This window comes from Mchenga conophoros, linkage group LG19 (genome assembly GCF_057382185.1).
Source record: "Mchenga conophoros isolate Kocher_MC1m ecotype Shallow Benthic linkage group LG19, M_conophoros_male_GT1.1, whole genome shotgun sequence".
Classification (NCBI taxonomy): Eukaryota; Metazoa; Chordata; class Actinopteri; order Cichliformes; family Cichlidae; genus Mchenga; species Mchenga conophoros.
This window is the reverse complement of record NC_140544.1, coordinates 2,234,230-2,257,295: the sequence shown is the minus strand read 5'-3', so window position 1 is coordinate 2,257,295 and position 23,066 is coordinate 2,234,230. Positions and strand designations below refer to the sequence as shown.

The 23,066-nt window shown below is 42.1% G+C and overlaps 1 protein-coding gene across 2 annotated transcripts in view; it reads right to left on the bottom strand.

The window, feature by feature from the left end:
- Positions 1-23,066, bottom strand: part of syne3 (spectrin repeat containing, nuclear envelope family member 3) — a 56,037-nt gene that overhangs the window by 3,332 nt on the left and 29,639 nt on the right. For both annotated transcript variants that reach the window (XM_085256917.1, XM_085256918.1), the window contains exons 11-17: positions 22,141-22,275; positions 18,463-18,624; positions 13,143-13,315; positions 9,737-10,223; positions 8,154-8,297; positions 4,711-4,896; positions 3,809-3,859 (exon numbers count right to left, since the gene is read on the bottom strand). In XM_085256917.1, the coding sequence (XP_085113043.1) occupies positions 3,809-3,859; positions 4,711-4,896; positions 8,154-8,297; positions 9,737-10,223; positions 13,143-13,315; positions 18,463-18,624; positions 22,141-22,275 (1,338 nt within the window). The remainder of the gene's footprint in view (positions 1-3,808; positions 3,860-4,710; positions 4,897-8,153; positions 8,298-9,736; positions 10,224-13,142; positions 13,316-18,462; positions 18,625-22,140; positions 22,276-23,066) is intronic.

The window sequence follows — 23,066 nt, the reverse complement described above, 5'->3', positions numbered from 1 at the left end:
AAAAGTCGATATCACAGCAATCAAAACCATGTTTTATTCATCTCTACAGTGTTTTTATTAGCATCTATAACGTGAATGACAACAATGATATAGTTCTGTGATCATTCATCAGCTCTTAAAAAGAGAAAACCTGTTCAACAAGGAAATCTGCACCATTGCAAGCAGAAAGCAGAAGACAGCTCAGTCACACAGTCAGAAACAACACATACCAGAGCAAAATGACTCAGCTCAGGCCTCTGCCTCTTTTTTCTCAGACTTGTTATTCTGTGAATCATGTTTACCGCCTACATCCATCTTTCACCTTCTGAACACTGTATCACCAGCCTCACTGGTGGCAATGTGAAAACAACAAAACTGAGGTCTACACAGTGTAATACCAGGAAAAAGGCAGAAAAATATTTAAGATGCTTTGTATTGGTGTGTAGTACAAATAAAACTTCCCAAAATACACCATTGTTGTACTTCCTCACGTCAGATCTCTGTGCACTTTACTAATAACAATACATACAGATGGCTGAGGGACAAATTGATAGAAAACGCATTAATGAACTGGAATGAAGTCTTTGATAATGATGATGATTATGAGAATATGCACAATGCCTAATGAGCCACAATGGTTTTGTGTCGGGCATCATTGTGTTGTGTTTAGATTCACATTTTATGGTTTTTACTCAATGAAATATTTGTCAATGGAAAAATAGTGTATAGATTATGGTCACTAGTTACCATTTTTTCAACTTTCTGGAAAAAAACCAACCCTCAAATAACAGCAGCTCCTTCAGGACAATAACTGCAACTGAGTAAGCACTGCAGCTGTCTGAAAGGCTTTTCCAATATGTGGCTATTACTGTTAAAAAAGATATTTGGACGTTTCTTTGGTCCACTCTTCTTTACAATGTTGTAGCACTCCACCAACCAGGACTGTATTGTTGCCAGTGCTAAGCCACTCCCCAGTAAAAGACATATGACAGCCTATTTGTCAGAAGGACTCTCAAAGCACGAGAAACAAAATTCTCTGGTCTGATGAAACAAACATTGAACTCTTTGGCCTGAATGCCAAGCCCTCACCAACTCTAAAGAGCAGACCCCCTCCAACCCCCGACAGGGGCCTCAAACTTGCACAGGAGCTCAACAGCTTCTTTGCTTGATTTGAGACCACCCAACCCCCACTCCCCTTGCCCCCCACCTCCCCCTTCTCCCTCCAGAAGCATGAGGTCAGGAGGTGACTGAGAGCAGTGAACCCCAGGAGAGCTGCTGGCCCTGACAGCATCCCAGGAGCTGTGGTTAAAGCCTGCACGGACCAACCGGCAGGGGTCCTCACCAGGCTGTTCTACTTCTCCCTGACTCATGCTCGGGGCTGCGTTCTCAGACTCCTACTGTATGCCCTGTACACATATGACTGTACACCAACCCACCCAACCAATGTCATATCAACAAATATGCCGGTGACCACTGTGGTTGGGCTCATCTCTCATGGAGATGAGAGAGGGTACGGAGCAGATGAAGAGACCTTGTCCTGCTGGTGCTCAGAAAATAACCTGAAGCTGAATGTCCTCAACACAAAAGAACTCACAATGGACTTCAGGAGGTAAAAACAGGTCCACTCCACTCTCATTATAAATGGAAAACGAGTGGAATTTGTCTCCACCATCAGGTTTCTGGGCACCCACAACTCCACCAATCTCACCTGGACCCACAACAACAATGCCCTGGTAAAAAAGGCCCAGCAGCAGCTGCACTTCCTCCATGTCACGATGAACAATAACCTAGACCAGAAGCTGCTGCTGGCCTTCTATCGATCCTCAGTAGAGAGCGTTTTCTCCTAATTTCTGGGTGTTTGGTATGCAGAGGCCATAACTAACAACACAAAGGCTGTGTAGAGGGTAATTAACAGTGCCCCCCCCCCCAAAAAAAAAAAATCATAGACTGCCCTCTGCTGACCCCTGGAGGCCATTGTATGATTCTCCTGTCTCAGGAAAACCAGGGCTAAAGTTGACATCTTGCATCCTGCCCACCACCTGTTTGACCCGCTGCCCTCTGGTTGGCACCTCATGTCAATCAAGTCCCACACCTCCAGACTCACAAACGGCTTCTTCCCCTGGGCTATTTGGCTGTTACTAAACACTATCCCCTGACTCCCCACCCCCGCCTATTCACCTCACAAATCTGAGCCATGGTTAAGAGTAACCCCCATCACTCTGGCCGCTCACACATGGACTAAGTCTGTTCTTTGCACTACTTCCAAGCACTTTGCAACTTTTCGCTAATGTGTGCTTCTCTCTCTCTTTTGTATATTTCCCTCTCGATTGTATATATTTCTACTATTTGCTATTTATTCCAGCTGTCTACTATTTATTTTATTCCAACAGAGCTGGTTTGGGGCACCCACAATTTCGTTATACATGTACAATGACAATAAAGGGCTATTCTATTCTAGTCTATTCTATTGATCAGTGGCCACTGACCACTAATCAATGATCATTAATCAATGGTCATGAGAACTGGATGATCTTGGATTGTCTAAGAATTTCATCTCTGCTTTCCACAGATGATGTGGTTCTGTCGGCTTCATCGGGTCGTGACCTCCAGCTCGCACTGGAGTGGTTCCCCGTTGAGTGTGAAGCGGCAGAAATGTGAATCAGCAAGTCTGAGGCCATGATCCTCAGCCAGAAAAGGGTCAGAGACGAGTTGCTGCCCAAAGTAGAGAGTATACCCCGTTTTTGTTTACAAGTGAGGCAGCAGGAGATTGAGAGGTAGATCACAGTAGAGATGGTTCGGGCATCTGACAAGGATGCCTCCTGGTGAGGCGTTCTGGGCATGTCCCACTGGGAGGAGGCCCCGGGCAGACCCGGGACACACTGGACAGATTATATCTCACGCTGGCCTGGGCTTCTCTGCTCAGGGTGCTGCTCCCACGACCCAGCCCCAGATAGGCAGAAGGAGAAGGATAGATGGATGGATGGACTTTTGCACAATATACGATTTTAAATAATTATAACAAATAAAAATATTAAGTTGCAACTAAACGGAAAAGAATATAGGCCATTATCATAATTCAGAAAGAAACCTAAACAAGTAACAAACCAGAAAACAAAACAGCCTAAATGAAAGTTCTACCAGTCTCAGAGAAAATCTCCACCTTTGCAGGAAGTTTGTGCACGATTAAATAATTTTTCTTTAATTTTCTTTTAAATTGTAGCTGTCCAAGAGAGTCCAGGCTTTGTTGATGGATAAAGGTGGTCATTTATATTGCCACATATGCTGTTTTTTCATGTATATTTTAGTGAATATCTTTGCAAAATATAAACAAAAGCGGGTTACTCAAAAGCTTTGCACAGTACTCTCAATACAGTATATTCTAACAATGGCATTTCTGATTTCTATGACCTCTAAGCCAAAAATAAAAACATCCCTGAAATATTTCATATATTCACAACATTTTTTGAAATGATTTATGTTAGAAAAACAAACAAAATTCAAAATCAACAAAGTTAACTTTTTGTGACCAAGTAATATATCACATGATGCGCTCACCTGAACTGTTTTTTATACCCCAGCCTTAACAGTTACTTGATTTCAGCACAAAAATGTTGTTTTCTTGATTTAGTAACAAATCTTCATAATCACATTTTTCGTTTTAATCAGTTGTTAAATCTATTTAGAACAATTTACATGTACAAGCTGGAGTAGGTAGCGATATTTTAATCTTCCAAGACTTCAACCAACTCTGTAACTAAAGTGAAAGAAATATTTTTTGACCGAGGATGCTTGCAGTTGTCATTTGAACATATCTGAACTCTGCTCTTACCTTTCGAGCTGGTGCTGCAATGGCTGCATCCTCCTGAGTGGCTGAGACTCTCTGCAGAGAAAAAAAACCTGCCCGTTATTTTACAGTGTTTTACCAGACTGTGCGCTGTGACCTTTAGGATTATATGTTTTTATTTATATAAATGTTTTTATATAAACAGCCGTGTCTCAATACCTAGAGAACGTTGTTAAAATGCGTAACTTTAACATCATTACACAGTCCAGTGAAAAAGTAAGGGGACAAATCTCTTGTATGTCACATAAGTTAAGAAACCATCATAAAGACAGCAATAAATGTGAGACTAGCAAAGAACAGCAATAACAGATTGTTTAAAATCAAACAACTACATTTGGGCCCCGGATACCTGCTGTATGTATGCAGAAACCAGTCTGTTACTTTTTACCTCACCTTTCTCCTGTTATATGAAATATACTTTGTTTTTGTTTACAAGATGGATGGATGCATAGTTAACACCATAAGATCCACATAGATTCCATCACAGGGAAAACACAAACATGCAAATGTTTCTAATTTGTTAACTAGATATGTCGAGTGTGATTCGGTTTGCAGACCTGAGTAATAAGTTTGCCCCAAGTGCTCTCACAACACATTACTGGTCCTCTTTGCTCTTTCTGGCTTGCCATGGTATGGCGCTTGCAAATCATTCTTACGCTGATGGATGCATCAGCATATTTGGCATGCAGACTAGAGCAGACAGGGGATTGTACCACTAACCTTCTGATTAATAGGCGACCTGCTCTACCGCCTGAGCTACAGCCACCTAGGTGAAGCCTCATCAATACACATCAATTAGACTTTTTCATTCTTACAGCAGAAGCCAAGAAAAATAGTTTCCTGCTAGTTTTGTCTCTATAATGTTCAGAAGTCAGCGGTCCTCTCACCTTGGAACTGATCCTGTTCCTCACATCTCCGACATCCTTGAGCTTAGACTTGTAAAGCATCCAGCGGTAGCGGAGGTCCTCCAGGCCGGCCTCTTCTTTTGGTCCAGTACCAGCCTCACTGCTCTGGCTATCCTGGATCAACAGCTGAAACTGCTTCTGACCCCAGGACAGGTCAGCTCTCAGAGACTGCAACAGGACACAGATTTGACTCACAGAACTAGTTTTAATAAAATAAACAGTACAGGCTTTTCCTGGTGTTTGGATTGCTACTTCTGAGGCGAAATGCAAGATTTAGAACAACAAAACTCAAATTTTAACCACAAGAGGTCAGTATAACAGTGTCTTTTAACTTGCTCTGCAGGCTGATCATTAAAAAAATCTGACTACAATCACTATGCAAAATAATCACTTTGACACGTGAACAATTGTTATGCAAGATTATACAAAGTTCTAAAACCATAGCCACTCAGCAGATGAAAAAAACCACGAGGTCTGGCTCAAGGTGAACCAGAGGTTCTGTTAGAGCTTCATTGTTATGGTAAATGTGGGTCTTCAGGCAAAACTGTTGCTGACATGTGGAATTCTTTCCCACAGTATCAGAGAGTGCAGTACTTTGAAAACATGCTGTAAAGATTCTGACTCTTGCATGGATAAAGAATGTGGGAGGACTGGTATTCACCCTGATGCAGGAAACTAGTATGGTTACTCCATTTTTTTCCTGTGACATGGCTTATACTGTTTTCTACATGGTCTAATCTACTCGTGTATTTACATATCAGGTTCCTTATTACAGCCTTACACACTATGATATGTCTATGCAGACATAAAAGAGTGTTGACACAAACAATAACATTGATGTGAAAGGCTCTTCTTTGCATTTTCAAACACTGGCTGGAAAACATCTGAGCTACACATGGGTACGGTGTTGTACCCATGAGACCTTCTCAAGAGAAACAACTGGAACCTTAATAAGTGAAATATGACGCCCTTAACAACCGGCTCTAGTAAAAACTGACTGATAGCTAATATACCAGCAATAAATAACAGGCTTTAACACCCTCAGATTTAATGATGTAGTTCTAAGCGATATTCATTGTCAGCCTAATGTAGCACATCCCTCTCCTTTAATATCAGTTTCAGTCTGCATAATGTGCAGTCATTAGAAAACAAAACTTGTTTTTGTAATGACAACATTATTTACCATAATAACCAATCAGCCTCAATCAATCAGACTTGGCCCCTGCCTTTCCCTGCACTGTCACAAGGTACCGGATCCCTGCAGGGCTGTATTCTCTGCCTCCTACTGTACACCTATGACTGTACACCAACGATGGGTGGGTCATCGCTGATGGAGATGAGACAGCGTACAGAGCCGAGGTACAGAGTTAGTCCCGCTGGTGCACAAGAAATATTAAATTATAATAACACACTGGACAATGTGAAGAGCAGTTTCAGCAACAGGTTCCTTTAACCTGGCTGCCTGAGGAAAGCTACAGGAGGTCATTCCTTCCCGCTGCTATCGGACTGCTGAATTCATCCACTTGGGTCAGATCCACACATGTGGAACAGAATGAATCACACCTCAATGCACCCTGTCGCTTTTGTAGACCGCAACATATATTTGCACACATACTTGTCCTTTTATATTTATAAGTATATTTATATTTACTCCTCTATCTCAATAGTCTTCTTAATACTTATCAATATCTGGTTCTACGTTTCGTTTTATATGAGTGCTTGACGTTTGTTGCTATGACAACTCAGTTTCCCTCTGGGATTAATAAAGTCTGATTCTGAAGTTGCAGTGTGTTGGGCTATCCATGTACTCACATCAGTTTTTAAAGCTGGAGGTCTGTCACTGAGGACTGAAGGCAGATTTGGATGTTGGGACTGTAGACATGTACTCTGGACTGAGCTTCTCTGTTTGCACAGTTTTCCAGTCACGCTCTTTATCTTCAGTAACATTTCAGAGAGGATTTTCTTGTGTACTTAAAGCAGGACGCTGCTGCATGAACTAACCTGCAGTTGTTTTAACCTTTATTTAAAAATTTTCAGCTATGTCTCTTATTTCTTCATTGTTAACTTTACCGTGATTGTCACTGAATAGTTTGTGCGGTGGACAGTAAATGCTTATCCAGCTTTTCACCCCTTCCGCCTGTGAAAGCCTTCTTACAACAGACGTGTGTAGTAGGTTACGCACATCTTAAGAGGTTTATTTACTGCTGTTGCCGACTGCACTGACACAAACAACATCCAGAAATTCAAATATCCAGACCGAATGTTTTCAAAATGCAAAACATTTCACTAAAAGTTAACATTCTGCACTGACCAATTTTTATTACTAGATTGCTAGTTTTTGCAAGTTTCTGAATGGGCCTCATTACTGTGATACAGCTGTGACAATCACCAGGAGACATGACGGTAATTTCAGCAAAATCAATATTGACTGAATGAAGCATGTGAAGAATGTGGACACAGCACCACAAATCTGAATAGAAATGTGACATCTGAAAAATATGAACACTATGATCTACTGCGAGTTGGTCTGTGACAACAACATTTGCAACAGTGTGTGTAATAACACTGTGTTACAGCACAGTTTCAGAGATACCGGCTCTCAAAACAAATAATCAAAGTATCAAAAATATAGTCACAATAAAAAAATCAATAAAAAAAAATCAATAAATAATGAACTGGTTATTCAGAAAAATCCACTGTAGATGTGTTTTCTGATACCAACACATCTACAGTCTGCAGAGAGTTTATTATACTAGATTATTTAGATATGAAGCCCTGCTGTTCTCCTTCCAACAGCTTCATTCTCTCTTGTTGACAAAATCCTCCGTCTAGCTAGATGTGCTGCATCAGAGAGATTTTGTTCTGAAGCTCAAACAGTCTGTGCTACCTTTTCCAACATCATACCAGTAAAATTATAGTCTGTGATTCATTGGCTACGTTGTAAAAGGTGTAAACACATGTATGTTAGCATTTTAGACCTATAACTGCAGTGTGTGTCTTCACAGTCCCACCATAACAATAAACAATTGCAGCCAGGCATACATTATGCAAATTAGGGCAAATCTCAGATGGATATGAGAGAAATCTTTTTTTTCTTAAACAAAAATATCACAATACAAGGATTCATCGATTAATTCATCAGTTTTTTGCTTCAGTGCTTCATTTAACACGAGGCTGTGTAGAGCGTAGTTTCTCCCTCCTATTTAAGAGGTTTCCATGATGACAGAGTATAGACAATTTTATTTTACGCTTGAACATGTTTTTAAAGTGCTGAACACACATAAAATATTTCCCTTAACTTCTGATTGGGCAAGACCTCAATTTGGGTAGCCTGAGCTAAATCCAGCCTAACCGGTGACCACCACCTGTCCTGGCATCTTTCTGCAACAAAAACGTCCTGACTGTTTGCACATTCACAAGCTCACCTTGAGTGTATCCTGCTTGAGTCTGACATCTTTGGCGCTGTGTGCTGCTCCTTTGGAGCTGAGAATCTCAGAGAGGAGTTCATTCTGTTTGAACAGCCAAGAATCAAACTCCTTCCTCCTGGATTCATGGTGTCCTTGGCTCCCCTGGAAAACCCCAAACAAGTAATGAAACATTTACATGCACACTAAAACACCTTAGTTAAAACACCAAGTGAAAAATGAAAACCATTTAAAACCCAGATTAGTGATTTAATAAAATTTTAAAAATCTATTTTATATTAACACACAAACTTGAACTTATTTTATATGTAGAAAATGCATTTTCAGATTGCCAAAAAGTCTCTCAGTTTTAGTGTTCCAGAGTATGAAAGTATGTTACCAAAGTATTTTAAAGTGTATAAGTTGCGTCTTTGTTGCCAAGCATATTGGGCCTTAGAGTAAATGTAAAAAAATTGAAACAATTCATTGATTTGTAGATCTCAGAAACCTATATTTTATTCACCTTAGAACATAGAAGACATGTCAAATGTTTATTAAAAATATTAGCATATTTTGAATGTGAGGGCAGCAACATGAAACTCAAAAAATACCGGCAACCGCCAGCGCTACCCCTCAGCATCGTAGTCGACACACCTATGGTATTAGTTATTAAATTCACAAGGTCTTCAGAAAACATGACGTCTGACCTCAAGGTTGAGGACAATGAGATTCAAACTTGCCTGAGATTTTTAGCAGCTGCACCTATGACCTTATATCAACATAAAACATTTGGCGCACAATGAAATATAAAATATGAGGAGGAGGAAGACCCTGGACTGCTGAGCAGCTAAAATCCTCTATGAGACAAGAATGGGATAATTTTCCTCTCCCACAAGTTCAACAGTTGCATATGGACTATTGGTAAAAGAAAAAGGAACACCACACAACTTCTTTGAGATGTGTTGTGGGCAACAAATTCAAAATGTTCTTTTCTTAAAATTAGTACACTTTCTCATTTCAGATGTTTGATATGTCTTCTATGGGTTTCTGAGGTCTGCAAATCACTGACTTCTGTTTTTATTTACATTTTACAAAGCAGCCCAAATTTTTTGGTGTATCAGTGATTGTACTGGTGGTTCAGAGAAGCATTTTCTTTCCCATGATAGAGGCAAACCCAAAACAACCAGTTAGTGGCTTCAATTGTGGGAGGACTGAATAATGTGTTTCACACATAAACCCTTTTTGGAATTGGTTTATAAAAGTCAATGATGTTGTGTGTTTATTGTTTGTATTAGATCAGTTTGCATTGACGGTTTTGGTTATTTAGTTATGGAACATCCATCCATCCATCCTCTGCTTATCCTTGTCAGAGTTGTGGAGGGCTGGAGCCTATCCTAGCTTTCTTAGGCTGAGAGGCAGGGTACACCCCTGGACAGTTTGCCAGTCTGCCGCAGGGCCAGTTATGGAGCATCTAGTGCTCCATAACTGATATAGTGCACTGATACTTGGGCACTATAGTAGCATACAAAACATAACAGTAACTTATGCAGGAAGTTGCTGTAAGTTAGCTTGGTAGAAAATAACAAAATCCTGCACAACAGTACCATTGAGTATTGAACTGGTGTTGCTGATGCTTTCTTGGCTGAGGGTCTTCTGATCTCTCCCACTCCTCCTCCTGAGATGAGGCATCCCCCTGCTTCTGTGCTGTCATCTCCAGAGCTAATCATTGGCGGCTGAGGATAGCTGGCCTGTGTAAATAATACTGCTTCCTCTCCGTCTTCTGCCAAGACACTGCTGTTACCTCCTATTGGCTTGTCATTGGAGACTCCCTGCTCATGGCCAGAGAAATCTACTTCATCTGTTTTGAAGGTCAGTGCACTTCCCTTGACTTTACTTGATGAAATAGGATTTTCAACATCTGGTTCAGCCAATATGTGGTAACCTCGTTGGCCCTGGTTCCACCCTTCCTGGCCAGTCATTAATGCCTCCTCCCTCCCTATCATTGCCTCCGACTTTCCTCCAAGTGCATGCATAGAGCCAGACGTCTTGGCAAAGTCAGACTCTCTCTGCTCTTTGGAACTGTTCAACAACCTGAAAGACAAAGAAATCCAGGTTTCATGCTGTCGTAACTCGTCAGTGGTACCAGTGGACAGAAACTTTCATGTCAAACCTCAGTGCCTACTTTAAACACAAAACCTGATTTCTTGGTTGTTTTGATATAACTGGAAATTCCAACTGGAATATCTTCCAACATCAAGACCTGGAAATGTTCACAAACAGTGTCCTCTGTTACATCAAACACTGTATAGACACTGTCACAGTAGACAAGCAGATCCGGGTTTACACCAACCAAAAGCCATGGATGACCCGGGAAGTCCAGCAGCTGTTAAAAGAGAGGAACAGCGCCTTCAGGTCCGGAAGCAGGGAGAGCTACAGCAGGGCTAGAGCCAACCTGAAAAAAGGCATTAAGAAGGCCAAGGCGGACTATAGGAAGAAGATCGAGAACCACCTGGAGAGTAAGAACAGCCGGCTGGTGTGGCAGGGTGTCCAGCAGCTGACAAACTACAAGTCCAAATCAGGTATGGCTGAAGGTGACCCAGCATTGGCGGAGGAGCTGAACATCTTCTTCACACGCTTTGAGGTCACTGCACCCTATGCCTCAGAGGAACAGCTACACCATACAGCCCACAGCAGCAGTACCATCATCACTCTGGAGGAGCATGAAGTGAGGCGCACCCTGCGGGCTGTTAACCCGAGGAAGGCAGCCGGCCCAGATGGCGTACCAGGACGTGTGCTGAGAGACTGCGCAGACCAGCTTGCCTATATTTTCACCAGGATTTTTAACCAATCCCTTGAACAGTCAAACGTCCCACCCTGCCTCAAGACCTCCACCATAATACCCTTGCCCAAGAAATCTCATATCTCTAGCCTAAATGACTATAGACCAGTGGCACTAACCCCGGTGGTGATGAAGTGCTTTGAGAAACTTGTGCGTTACCACATTACAGCAGCCCTACCCAGTAGCCTTGACCCACACCAGTTTGCCTACAGAGCAAACCGATCGACAGAGGACGCCATAGCAACAGCACTCAATGTAGCATTAACACATCTGGAGAGGCAAGGAAGCTATGTGCGTATGCTCTTTGTGGATTATAGCTCGGCATTTAACACCATTCTTCCATACAAACTGGACGCCAAGCTAAAAGACCTAGGGCTTCCTCACAGCACCTGTAAGTGGATCAATAGCTTCCTCACCGACCGCAGACAGAGAGTGAGAGTGGGATGTTACACATCTCCAGCCCTAAATCTAAGCACTGGGTCGCCACAGGGTTGCGTGCTTAGTCCACTGCTCTACTCGCTTTATACACACGACTGCACCCCCGCCCACCAGAGCAACGCCATTGTAAAGTTCGCAGATGACACTACTGTGGTGGGGCTCATATCTGGGGGAGATGAGTCTGCCTACAGAGATGAGGTGGAGCGGCTGTCTTCATGGTGCAAGGATAACAACCTTCTCCTAAACACGAAAAAGACCAAAGAACTCATAATTGACTACAGAAGACACAAGACAGAAATCCAACCACTAATCATCAGCGGGGACTATGTGGAGAGGGTGGCAGACTTCCGCTTCTTGGGAGTCAGCATAGAGGGAAACCTATCCTGGAGTGTGAATACCTCTGAGCTACTGAAAAAGACACAACAGAGACTGTACTTTCTGAGAGTGCTTAGGAAGAACAACATCACACAGAGACTGCTGGTGTCTTTCTACAGAGCCTCCATCGAAAGCATACTAACGTACTGCATAGGCATATGGTACGCTAGCTGCACAGTGGCTCAGAGGAAAGCACTCCAGGGAGTAATCAACGCTGCCCAAAGGACAATCGGCTGCCCTCTCCTCAAACTGAAAGACCTACACAGTTCCCGCTGCCTCAAAAGAGCCCATAACATCATAAAGGACACCTCACACCCTGGACACTCCACGTTCGAACTGCTGCCTTCAGGTAAACGGTATAGAACAACATACACAAGGACTAACAGACTCAAACACAGTTTCTACCCAATTGCAATATCATGTCTCAATGCTACTAAAAGTAGATGACTTTCATTGCCCCTGTTGTCATTTGTGCCCTTGATGTTGGAATGCTTTCAGACATGTTTTGTTGGATGCGCTAACAAATTGATTGAGTGATTGATTGTTTGAGTGATATATCAACTAGGTCGTATGTTGAGTGTCTGTATGGGGCCTTAGGCCTGGATTGCTTGGGTGTATCTACGGTATGAGAATACTGTATTTTATATGTATTTCTATCTTTTATATCCTATCATTATAGTTTTTAAGTATTTAATTATAGTTTTTAAGTATTTATCTTTTGTGATGTTGCACTGACCAGAGACATCTTTCAATTTCATTGTACCTGTGACAATGACAATAAAGAATATTCATATTCATATTAAAAAACAACATTTAGGAAACAGATCTGTCAGAGTGAGCCAAACCTAACTGTTTGCCATCCTTTTCTCAAAATTTATGCAGCGGGGACGGTCTTTCGTAGTTTAGAGAGACTAAATCTAATATAAGACACTGAAAGCATTTAGAGCATTAAGAAACAAAAAACACAACAAAAAATAAGCAGCAAATATTTGAGTAGACATCTACAGCCAGCTAAGACGGAGAAACAAAAGCTACAGACACTGGTGTCATCAGTTACTAAACAAATAACCATGCTGTCTTTGTACTCTTTTAGGTAAACTGAGGGTTTAGAGACATTTCTGCAAACAGCCAGCCTTGATAGGACGGGTTTGTTGAAACACATTTATAATTAAAAAATGTGTCTATGAAGGACTCAAGCAGCAGCTAGTGCTGCTAAGATGTGTCCTTTTGGTATAGACAAGGCCAGAGCGATAAAGGAAAACAAGCTAGGAGCAGTATTGTGATAATACCACATACTGTGTTAGTACCACACACTAAGCTAGGCTGAAAAAAGGAACTGCTGTGTGCTTTTCTTGTACCTGTGCAGATTCAGACTCATTTCGTACAGGGCCAACCAAGAGTCTTTTAGGCGCTTCATGTCTCCAAGAATATGGACCTGCCCCTCCTCAGAAGTCTTCTTTAAAACTCCCTGACCCTGAATATCCACCTGCTGCAGCTGGAGCTCCTTCTCTGGGAACTCTCCCAGTGCTCTCTGTGGAAAAAGGGAAAGAAATACTTATACATAGCGGACAAACTAGACAAAATATATTTTTGTCTTAGCACTAAAGCCACAGTATCTTCTTTTATTCCACTTGCTTCAGTGATGCATGTCTCATTTTTATCAGTGATACAAAGTCAAATAAAATACCAATGTATTCCATCCATATTCCATATTGCTACTCTGCTCATGAGTAAAGCTTTGTCCACATTGGTAGCGATTTCCTCATTGCACATCTCTTTCAGCAGAGCTCGTTAACAATTGGACATTCTAGCTCCCAGCTGCCCAAGTAACCCTCTAATGCATTTACTATCAGACCACAGTCTTTCTATGGTATCTGGTTGTTGGGTTGCTGTGAATCACTTCCTTTGTGGATGCAGCTGAAACGCACTCCCATTACCACTGGGACCACCGTTACCTTCACCCTCCACATCTTCTCTAGCTCTTCTCTGAGCTCTTAGTAATTCTCAAGCTTCTTATGTTCCTTCTTCCTGATATTGCCGTCATTCGGTATTGCTACATTTATCACTACGGCCATCTTCTTCTGCTTGTCTACCACTATGTCCAGTTGGTTAGCCGTCACCAGTTTGTCCGTCTGTATCTGGAAGTCCCACAGGATCTTAGCTCGGTCATTCTCCACCACCCTAGTGCGCGTCTCCCATTTGGACCTCGGGACTCGGCACAGATGTTTCTTCTCACTTGGTTATGGCGTTCCATGTACGGTATGCCCTGCCTGCTAGCATCTTGCACCCTGCTGTTATGTGCTGGATTGTCTCAGGGGCATCTTTACACAGCCTGCACCTGGGGTCTTGCCTGGTGTTGTAGACTCCACCCTCTAAGGATCTTGTACTCAGAGCTTGTTCTTGTGCTGCCGTGATTAGTGCCTCTGTGCTGTCTTTCAGTCCAGCTTTATCCAAACACTGGTAGGATTTATGGATGCCACCTTCCTCTATCTGCTGGTGGTACATACCATGCAGGGTCCTGTCCTTCCATGATGGTTCCTCCTCTTTCTTGGGTTTCTGCTGCCTGAGTACTGAGCACCCGTTGTTTGGGATCTTCCTAATGTATTCGTGGATGTTCGTTGTCTTATCCTCGACTGTGGTACTGACACTCACTAGTCCCTAGCCTCCTTCCTTCCACTTAGCATACAGCCTCAGGACGCTGGACTTGGGGTGAAACCCCTCCGTGCATGGTCAGGAGCTTCCTGGTCTTTATGTCAGTAGCTTCTATCACCTCCTTTGGCCAGCTTATTATCCCAGCAGGGTAACTGATCACGGGCAGGGCGTAGGTGTTGATAGCTGGGCTATGGATAGCCCAGATCTTGTTCTTACCGTTCAGCTGACTTCTCAGGACTTGCCTGACCCTCTGCAGGTACGTGGTGCTTGCAGCTTTCTAGCCTGTGGGATCCCCAGGTACTTGTAGCTGCCTTCTATGTCTGCACAAGTTTCCTCAGCCAGTAGGCGTGTACCATGTCAGGGCCTGGTGCTGTCTAACTCTTATAAATGGACTGGTTCTTATATAGCGCTTTATACAACTTGTGCATTCACCCATTAGCACTTTAAAAGATATTACTGTTTGTGTTCTTTCTTGGGTGGTGCGTGAGTGGGACCAATTTCTTTTTGCGTTCAATGCACGCCGAGACTAAGAACGTAACATGAATTGGGGGGCTCATCCATCCTTTTTTTTTTGTCTCGTCGGGTTGACTTGGAGCGCGAGCTTGTTCGTTCTTTGTTTGTTGCCATTGTCGCGGGTAGGTTACCAGTGTCCTTTGTTGGCTCTGTTTTTCTGGTTGGCAGTTTTATCTTGTGTGGGGGGTATGTGTTAGTATGAAATTTAAATTGGAGGATTTCACTTTAAGTCCAAATGAGGAAAAGTTGAACAGATGTAAAAAGGATGACCTCATTCTTATTGCCAATTTCTTTGATGTGACTGTGCCATTGAATGCAAAGAAAAAAAGAGCTGAAAGAGCTCCTGTGTGTTAAACTGCATGAAAGGGGGTTGTTTGGTGAGCCAGCTCCTGTGGAAGGAGTTGAGCTGGGAGCTGTTGCTGGTATTCCTGCCCCACTGAAAAATCTCCCTCCTCAAACTGGCCCTTCTGCAGACGAGCTGCAGTTAACACTGCGCATAAAGGAGGCTGAGTTAAAAAAGCAGCAGTTGGATGGCTTCCATGCACTTAAGGGTGAGGGCTCTGGAGATGCCAGTCCTCTTACACCTCGGTCACCACCTCCGCAGTCACCACCTCCGCAGTCACCATCCCGTAAGCCAGAAGACAGCTTTGATGTAAGTAGGCACATCAAATTAGTCCCAGCATTTAGAGAAACTGAGGTAGACTCTTATTTCACAGTGTTTGAGCGCATTGCAGGTGCACTACACTGGCCAAAGAATGTATGGTCTCTTTTACTTCAGTGAAAATTGGTGGGGAAAGCTCAAGAGGTATGCACAGCTCTTTCACGTGAGGACAGTTTGGACTATGACGTTGTCCTGTGTGCATACGAGCTTGTGCCAGAGGTTTATAGGCAAAAATTTAGGAATATGAAAAAATCTGCCACCCAGACTTATGTGGAGTTTGCCAGAGAAAAGAAAACACTGTTCGATAAATGGTGTCACGCTACCAAAGTAAAAACCTTAGATGACTTGTGTGAGCTGGTGTTGTTGTGGAAGAGTTCAAAAGTCAACTCCCAGAAAAAGCGATAACCTACTTAAACGAACAGAAGGTTACAACCCTTGCCGCTGCTGCTGTACAGGCTGATGAGTTTGCGCTGACACACAAAAGTGTGTTTACACCTCCTATTCACAACACACCAGGTTCAGTTAGCCCAAAAAACAGGTCTCCAAAGAACACCCGTCGTACCACCACCGCATCCACTGAAAATAGAGAATGTTATTATTGCCATGAGCAGGGATACCTCATTGCTGCTTGTTCCGTTCTCAAAAGAAAGGAACAGTCTGAGAAGGGTAAATCTCCTTCCCCAATAAACCTTCTACAGACCAAACTTCATGTCTTAGAAGGTGTGACTGTAATTCGAAGTGATAAAGTAGATAAAGAGTTCAAGCCTTGTGTGTCAGAAGGTTTTGTTTCATTATTGGGAGAAGAAAAGAGGGTTCCTGTCAGTATTTTGCGGGACACTGGTGCAAAACAGTCGCTCATTCGTGAGTGTCTTACCGTTCTCAGCTCAATCCTATTGTGGTGCCGATGTGTTAGCGTGGGGAGTTAGAATGTGTGTAATGCGTGTGCCTTTGCACTTTGTGCAGCTCTCGTCTCAGTTTGTGTCGGGTGAAGTTAAACTTGGTGAGCGACCCCAGTTACCAGCTGCAGGCATTGACATCATCCTTGGAAACAATCTAGCTGGCTGCAAGGTTTTTCCGTTGCCTGAGGTAGTCGAAACACCAGTTACAGACAACAGTGGTTTTGATCTTGTCACACCAAACTCTGTTCCTTTGTTTCCTGTGTGTGCTGTGACACGTGCGCAGGCAAACAAACATGGAGACTTGGTGGCTCTTAGTGACTCTTTCCTGAGTGATTCAGATCCAACAAGCGCACCACCCGACTGTGAAAGTACCCCTGTTTCAGTAGAGCTTCAGCCTGATGAGGAAGCTATGACACTCTCAGTAGATAAAGAGAAGCTTATAGAAGCCCAGAGAAATGATGAAAGCTTGTCATCCTGTTGGGCTTATGTGAAGGAACCTGGGAAATCTGCATCTTACCTCATTGAAGATCGTGTGCTGATGCGCTACTGGACTCCCAGTTCTGGCTGCACCCATGAGGGAGTGCAGCAAATTGTTGTTCCGCAGTCATTCCGTTCCCAGGTCCTAAGCTTAGCACATGACCACATCATGTCCAGTTACTTGGGAATCACAAAAACATACAACCGTATCCTCTGTTACTTCTTCTGGCCTGGTCTTAAATCTGATGTAGTAAAATTCTGCCGCTCATGCCATACATGTCAGCTTGTAGGTAAACCTAATCAGGTGATTCCTGTCGCACCGTTGCAACCCATTCCAGTCGTTGGAGAACCATTTGAGCATGTTATTGTTGATTGTGTTGGTCCTCTTCCAAAAACAAAATCCGGAAACCAATACCTCCTCACCATGATGTGCACTGCCACCCGTTATCCTGAGGCCATTCCGTTGCGCTCATTAAAAACCTGTGGGATTGTGAAAGCACTTGTTAAGTTCGTTTCTACCTTTGGACTGCCTAAACGCATCCAAACAGATCAGGGCAAAGTCATGACAGAGCTCGGTGTTAACCATCACACTTCCAGTGCGTATCACCCGGAGAGTCAGGGTGCATTAGAAAGGTTCCACCAAACTCTGAAAAACATGCTTCGCAAATTTTGCTCCGAGTCAAGCCGTGAGTGGGATGAGGAGTTGCCACTACTGTTGTTCGCCGTCAGGGAGACATGCTAGGAGTCTTTGGGGTTCAGTCCAGCTGATTTCGTTTTTGGCCACACTGTGCGCGGTCCGCTATGTCTTTTGAAAGAGAAATTTCTCTGAGATAGGCATCGTCCAAGAGAAAACATTCTGGACTATGTTAGTTTGTTTAGAGAGAGGCTGCACAATGCCTGCAATTTTGCTCGTGACGCGCTAGCAAAGGCTCAGGTCAGAATGAAAACCAATTTTGATAAAAAGTCTGTAGGGTTTTTTTTTTTTTTCTTAGGGGGTGGACACCTGGGCGTGCCTACTGAGTAGTTGGGTGGAGTCTCTTCCTGTCCTGAGATTGGTTGATTGGTTGATCACCCCCAGTATTTAACCACCAAATGACAGCCACCTGGCCCCCTCTCTCCTAGCCTCCACGATCCAACAAAGGACCTGTGATTTTGATTTGTTTGTGTCTTTGCCCATTGATTTGCAAGTATAACCAAGTACAACCTTTTTGTGTGTGTGTCTGGCGTTAGAACCTTAATCTTGTAAATAGATTTGTAAAGTAGCAATTGTGGAGTTTTTTTTCACCTTCTATATATTGTCCACTGGAGCAGCCTAGTAGGTGTGAGAAGCCATTTTTGTTGATTAAGTTTTCTCCTGTTTTTCGTTTAAAAAGTTAGGTAAGTGAATTGTCCTATATCTATCTATCTATCTATCTATCTATCTATCTATCTAATTGTTTTTAGCACATCCAGTGTAACTGGCAAACACACACGGACCTCAGCTTCATGCCGGCGCCCCTCTATGCTCCACTCTCCTGTTGGGCTGTGGAAGGACATCAGCTTCTGCTTCATGATCATCAGCCACTTCTCGATGTTTAGAAGGCTGTCATGGAACCTCTCATGTTCTGCAACAATTTTGTCACTCTCATCTACCTTTGCCTGTATATAAAAGAAAAATACAAGTTAGACAAGCTTTGTCAGGAAAAAACAACTTAGAATCCATGCAGTGCAGGATTTAAAAAAAAGATAAAAAAGAAAAGGTCAGGAAAGAAGAAACATGCATCATGGAAAGTAGCTTAGTAGTAGCTACGTAGAAGCTTAAAACTATTGCAGTGTAAGTAAGGGAGGATTCAGTGTCACCTGAAAGAAGTTTTGTCAAAAAGGAACATTTTAAGCATAATCTTAAAAGAAGACAGGGTGTCTGTCTCCTGAATCCAAACTGTGAACTGGTTCGACAGATGAGGGGCCTGAAAGCTGAACGCTCTACCACCCATTCTACTTTTAAATACTGCAGGAACAACAAGTACACCAGCAGTCTGATAGTGAAATGCTCTACTGGGATACTATGAGGTCTTCAAGATAAGATGATAATTCTAGGACATTCAAGGACATATGCTCTCTCTTTCTAGTCTTTGTCTGTACTCACTGCAGCATTTTGGATCAAATGGAGGCTTTGTGGAGTTTTTAGGACATCCTAATAATACTGAATTACAATACTCCAGCCTAGAAGTAATAAATGCATGAACTAGTTTTGCAGGATCACTGAGACAGGATGTTTCTAATTTTATAGATATTGTGCAAATGTAAGAAAGCAATCCTAAATATTTGTTTTATATACATTCAAGAACATATGTTAAAAAGTCCTCCTGCCCGGGCATGCGTTACCTGCATGGGAGGAGTCCATCCTTGATGCCACAATTGCAGGCAAGTTATGCCACAATTGCAGGAAAGTTATGGATCTGAACGGAAGTGGACTAATGCTGGCAAGTGTGCGTTCATAGAAACAGTAAGTCACATTGGGAACATATTTTATTTCAGTTGCATTTAATATACCCATGTGGACAGCTGTTATTATTAGCTGTGTGTCAGCAGCTATACTGTCAAAGCAAAGTAGGTAGTAGCCTGGCTTCACAGGCTACTCCTCATTTCTAAGTTGTTTTCAGTTGTTGTGGAGAATTAATGTTCACAAAGATTTTCCTTGATGTAGTTTCTGTGCTAGCATACAAACCTGTTTTTGCTAAGAACCCCTGTGTAAGCATAACGGCATTTGAGTGAGCAATTGTGTCGAGGGTGGTGTCGAGTCACAAATGAGAGAATTAGCCTAAATTGACTATGATTCTGTGTTTATTCATCCTGTTATGTCGTTATGATAATCCTTTTGTGGTATCCGTTTCTGTCCATGCATAATTTGGTATGGTGTTCTCTGTAATACTGAATGTGAGAGATGCTGAACCAGTGAAAGAGATGTTTATGTTATTTCTTATTTGTATTAATTTCAGAACCACGTCATTGTAAATAAAGTTCTTCAACACTGTGACATTATTCCACGTCTCTGACTGGACCTTATTACCAGGGATCAGTACAGAATCACGTTTCAGAGATAGCTTACTAGTGTGTCTGCTATAACAACATATGCTGGTCAAGAACTTAGAAGTACTACTGAAAGTTAAGCTAATGCATCCAGAGTAAGCATCTGATTAGATACCATGTTTCTAAGATTTTTAGGACAGAGTACAGTAACAGTTAATTGAGAAAGATCAATTGGAGAAAAAGAGTCTAAATAAATATCAGTGGTATGGAAAGTAGCTGTACTAGGTATGTTCCTAGCGACTGCATAACATTTAGGAAAATAATTTACTGGCACTGGGCATCAATTAAAAATTTAACAGTTAGATTAAACGACAAGTAAGTCAATACGGATATGGGCTGTTGTCAACAGCAAAGATTAGTCGGCTAACATAATGTTATGTTTGTGAGATTATTTTTTCCCCTCTAATAGTTAGAGCTTTAATCTCAAGAAATTAATGAAGTCATTACTACTTAAGGTTAAAGCAGTGCTTGGCTCAACAGAGGTCTCCCTTTTTGTCAGCCTGGCTACAGTGCTGAAGAGAAACCTGGGCTTGTTCTTCTCTTCTTCAGTGATGAATAGTAAGATGTTCTAGCCTTATGGGGGGCTTTTTCTTTTCTTTTTTTTTTTAAAAACAGAGCAACAAAGTGTTTTTCCAGGCTAAATGAAGACCTTCGAAATCAGTGAAATGCCATTTCCTCTCCAGCTTATGAGTTATTTGCTTTAAGGTGCAGGTTTGTTATACAAGTCAGTCAAGTACTTCTGATTGAAGGCTCTTTTTCAGAGGAGCTAGAGGAAATTCTTAACACAATAATCAACCTCTGTGAATAGAGTTGGTGTAGCTGCTCTGCACTGTGTCAGCACATGGTATTGAAGGAAATAACAGTTGAGGACTTATATCCTTAAACTTTGTTACAGCACTTTCAGAAAGACATCTACTGTGATGAAATGTATTTCTCACTGCTGTGTAATCCATTATTGTAAAATGAAATGCTATTAGAAACAGATAAGACAAAACAGGATTTTGGGAGAAAACTGAGGTGTGTGAGGAAACACTGTTAAATGTTCAAATGTTCCAATTCCAGAACAAGATGTACAGTGTGATTTAAGTGGTGGGTGGGTTCCTTTACATTGCCAATTGTGTCTGTAATAATAGATTGTCATTTTCAGTATCTGCATGGATGTTAAAATTACCAACAATAATTTCTTTTTCCTGAGCTGAGCAATAAATCACATAAAAAGTCAGATGACAACACCTAACACTGCTTTTTTCTCTCCAGAGCATACCCCCAGCTCTCCATGTTACCTTCCACCTGCTCTGACTACAGATCACAATACTGTCTGCAAACATCACAGTCCACAGAGACTCCTGCATGACCTCATCCATCAACCTGTCCATCACTATAACAAGCAAGAAGGGGCTGAGAGCAGATCAGTGATGTAAACACTCGAACCTTCAACCTATCTGTCAACACACCTCACCACTGTCTCATTATTCTCCCATATTTCTCTGCCACTCCTGACATCTTCATGCGCCACACACCCTATCATATGCCTTTTCTAGATCCACAAAGACATAGTGAAGCTCCTCCACACTTTATTTATACGTCTCCATCAACACTCTCAAAGCAAAGATCACATCTGTGTTTCTCTTTCTCAGCATGAAGCCATACTGCTGCTCACTGATCATCGCCTCTCCTTTTTAAATCTAGCTTCAACAACTCTATCACATCTTCATGGTATGGCTCATCAACATTATCCTTCAGTAGTTACTACAGCTCTGCACATCTTTCTTATTTCGTTTTCTGGTTCTTCCGGCACCGTCACCGGAGAAGGAGACGTTGCAGACCATCTCTCCCTTCTGTAATCATTGGAAATGTGTGAGACTTGCTGTTCATGGGCTTGAATCAAAAACAATCTTGCCTGCTGCCAAGATAAAAGTGTTTTGGATGGTTGAGGTCATGGTGGGTACTTATCTTGTTATTCAACATGATCATATTACTTCAGGGTCACAGATAATCTAACTCCAGCAGAAGTCAAGTACCCAGTTCCAGGGGAGTATTAGGAAAAATGGGCTATTCACACTTCTTATATGAATGTCCCCTCACCTTGACTGCAATGTGCAGATGTTTCCATTCATCACAGAGTTTCTCAAACTGAATCCTGTTGGTCTGACTGGAAGAGACCAGAGTCTCAAGTGCCATGACCTGGGCTTCATAGTCTTCTACATCCTTTAGGATGACCTGGAGACACAAAAGCAAGTGTGCACATGAAAAATAAATAAATAAATAAATAAAATTTTGTACACATCTAAACTTCAACTGAAGTGAACTTCAGTTTCACTAAGGGAAGAGGTACAGGCAAGATCAGACATTCACAGTTTGAAACATTCAAGATAACCAAAAGACTAATCACCTTTTCATAAAGCCCTCCAGCAGTACACAACAAAATTTATCAGCCTTTGTAACAACTGGTCACATAAAATAATGCAATTATTGACTATTTAAAGATGCATTATAAGAATCCAGCTGCTCTTATAGTCTCTTGGTTCATCATGTTGAATGCTTAACGTATGGAAACTACAGTGTTGCTTCATTACAGTCCTCGCCCTGAGAGACAAGCACTACATCATTCTCCTTAGTAATACTGGGATTTTGATGAAACAGTGTACAGCTTCACTGAACTGAAATACAGCGTGTCATAATAACAGTACTTCACTAACACACAGGAGTGACAGTAAATAATATTAAGTGTCTTATATATATTGTACAGATCAACTGTTAGAAAGATGTTAGGTTTTCATCAAATAATTTGTAGTAATGCAGCTGTCCTCTGAGAAATCCAGCAGTTTCTATCACAACAGTTACATTAACACTATTTCTCCTGCCTTTTATTTATCTGAATTGTTGATGTTTTCAGAGAAAAACACAAACGGAAAACCAGGATTACACTGCTGCATTATTGTGATACGTACATTACTCCTTTATTAGGTCAGCTAGTTTTCGAGCTGATCATTTGCACTGCTCTTGGCAGA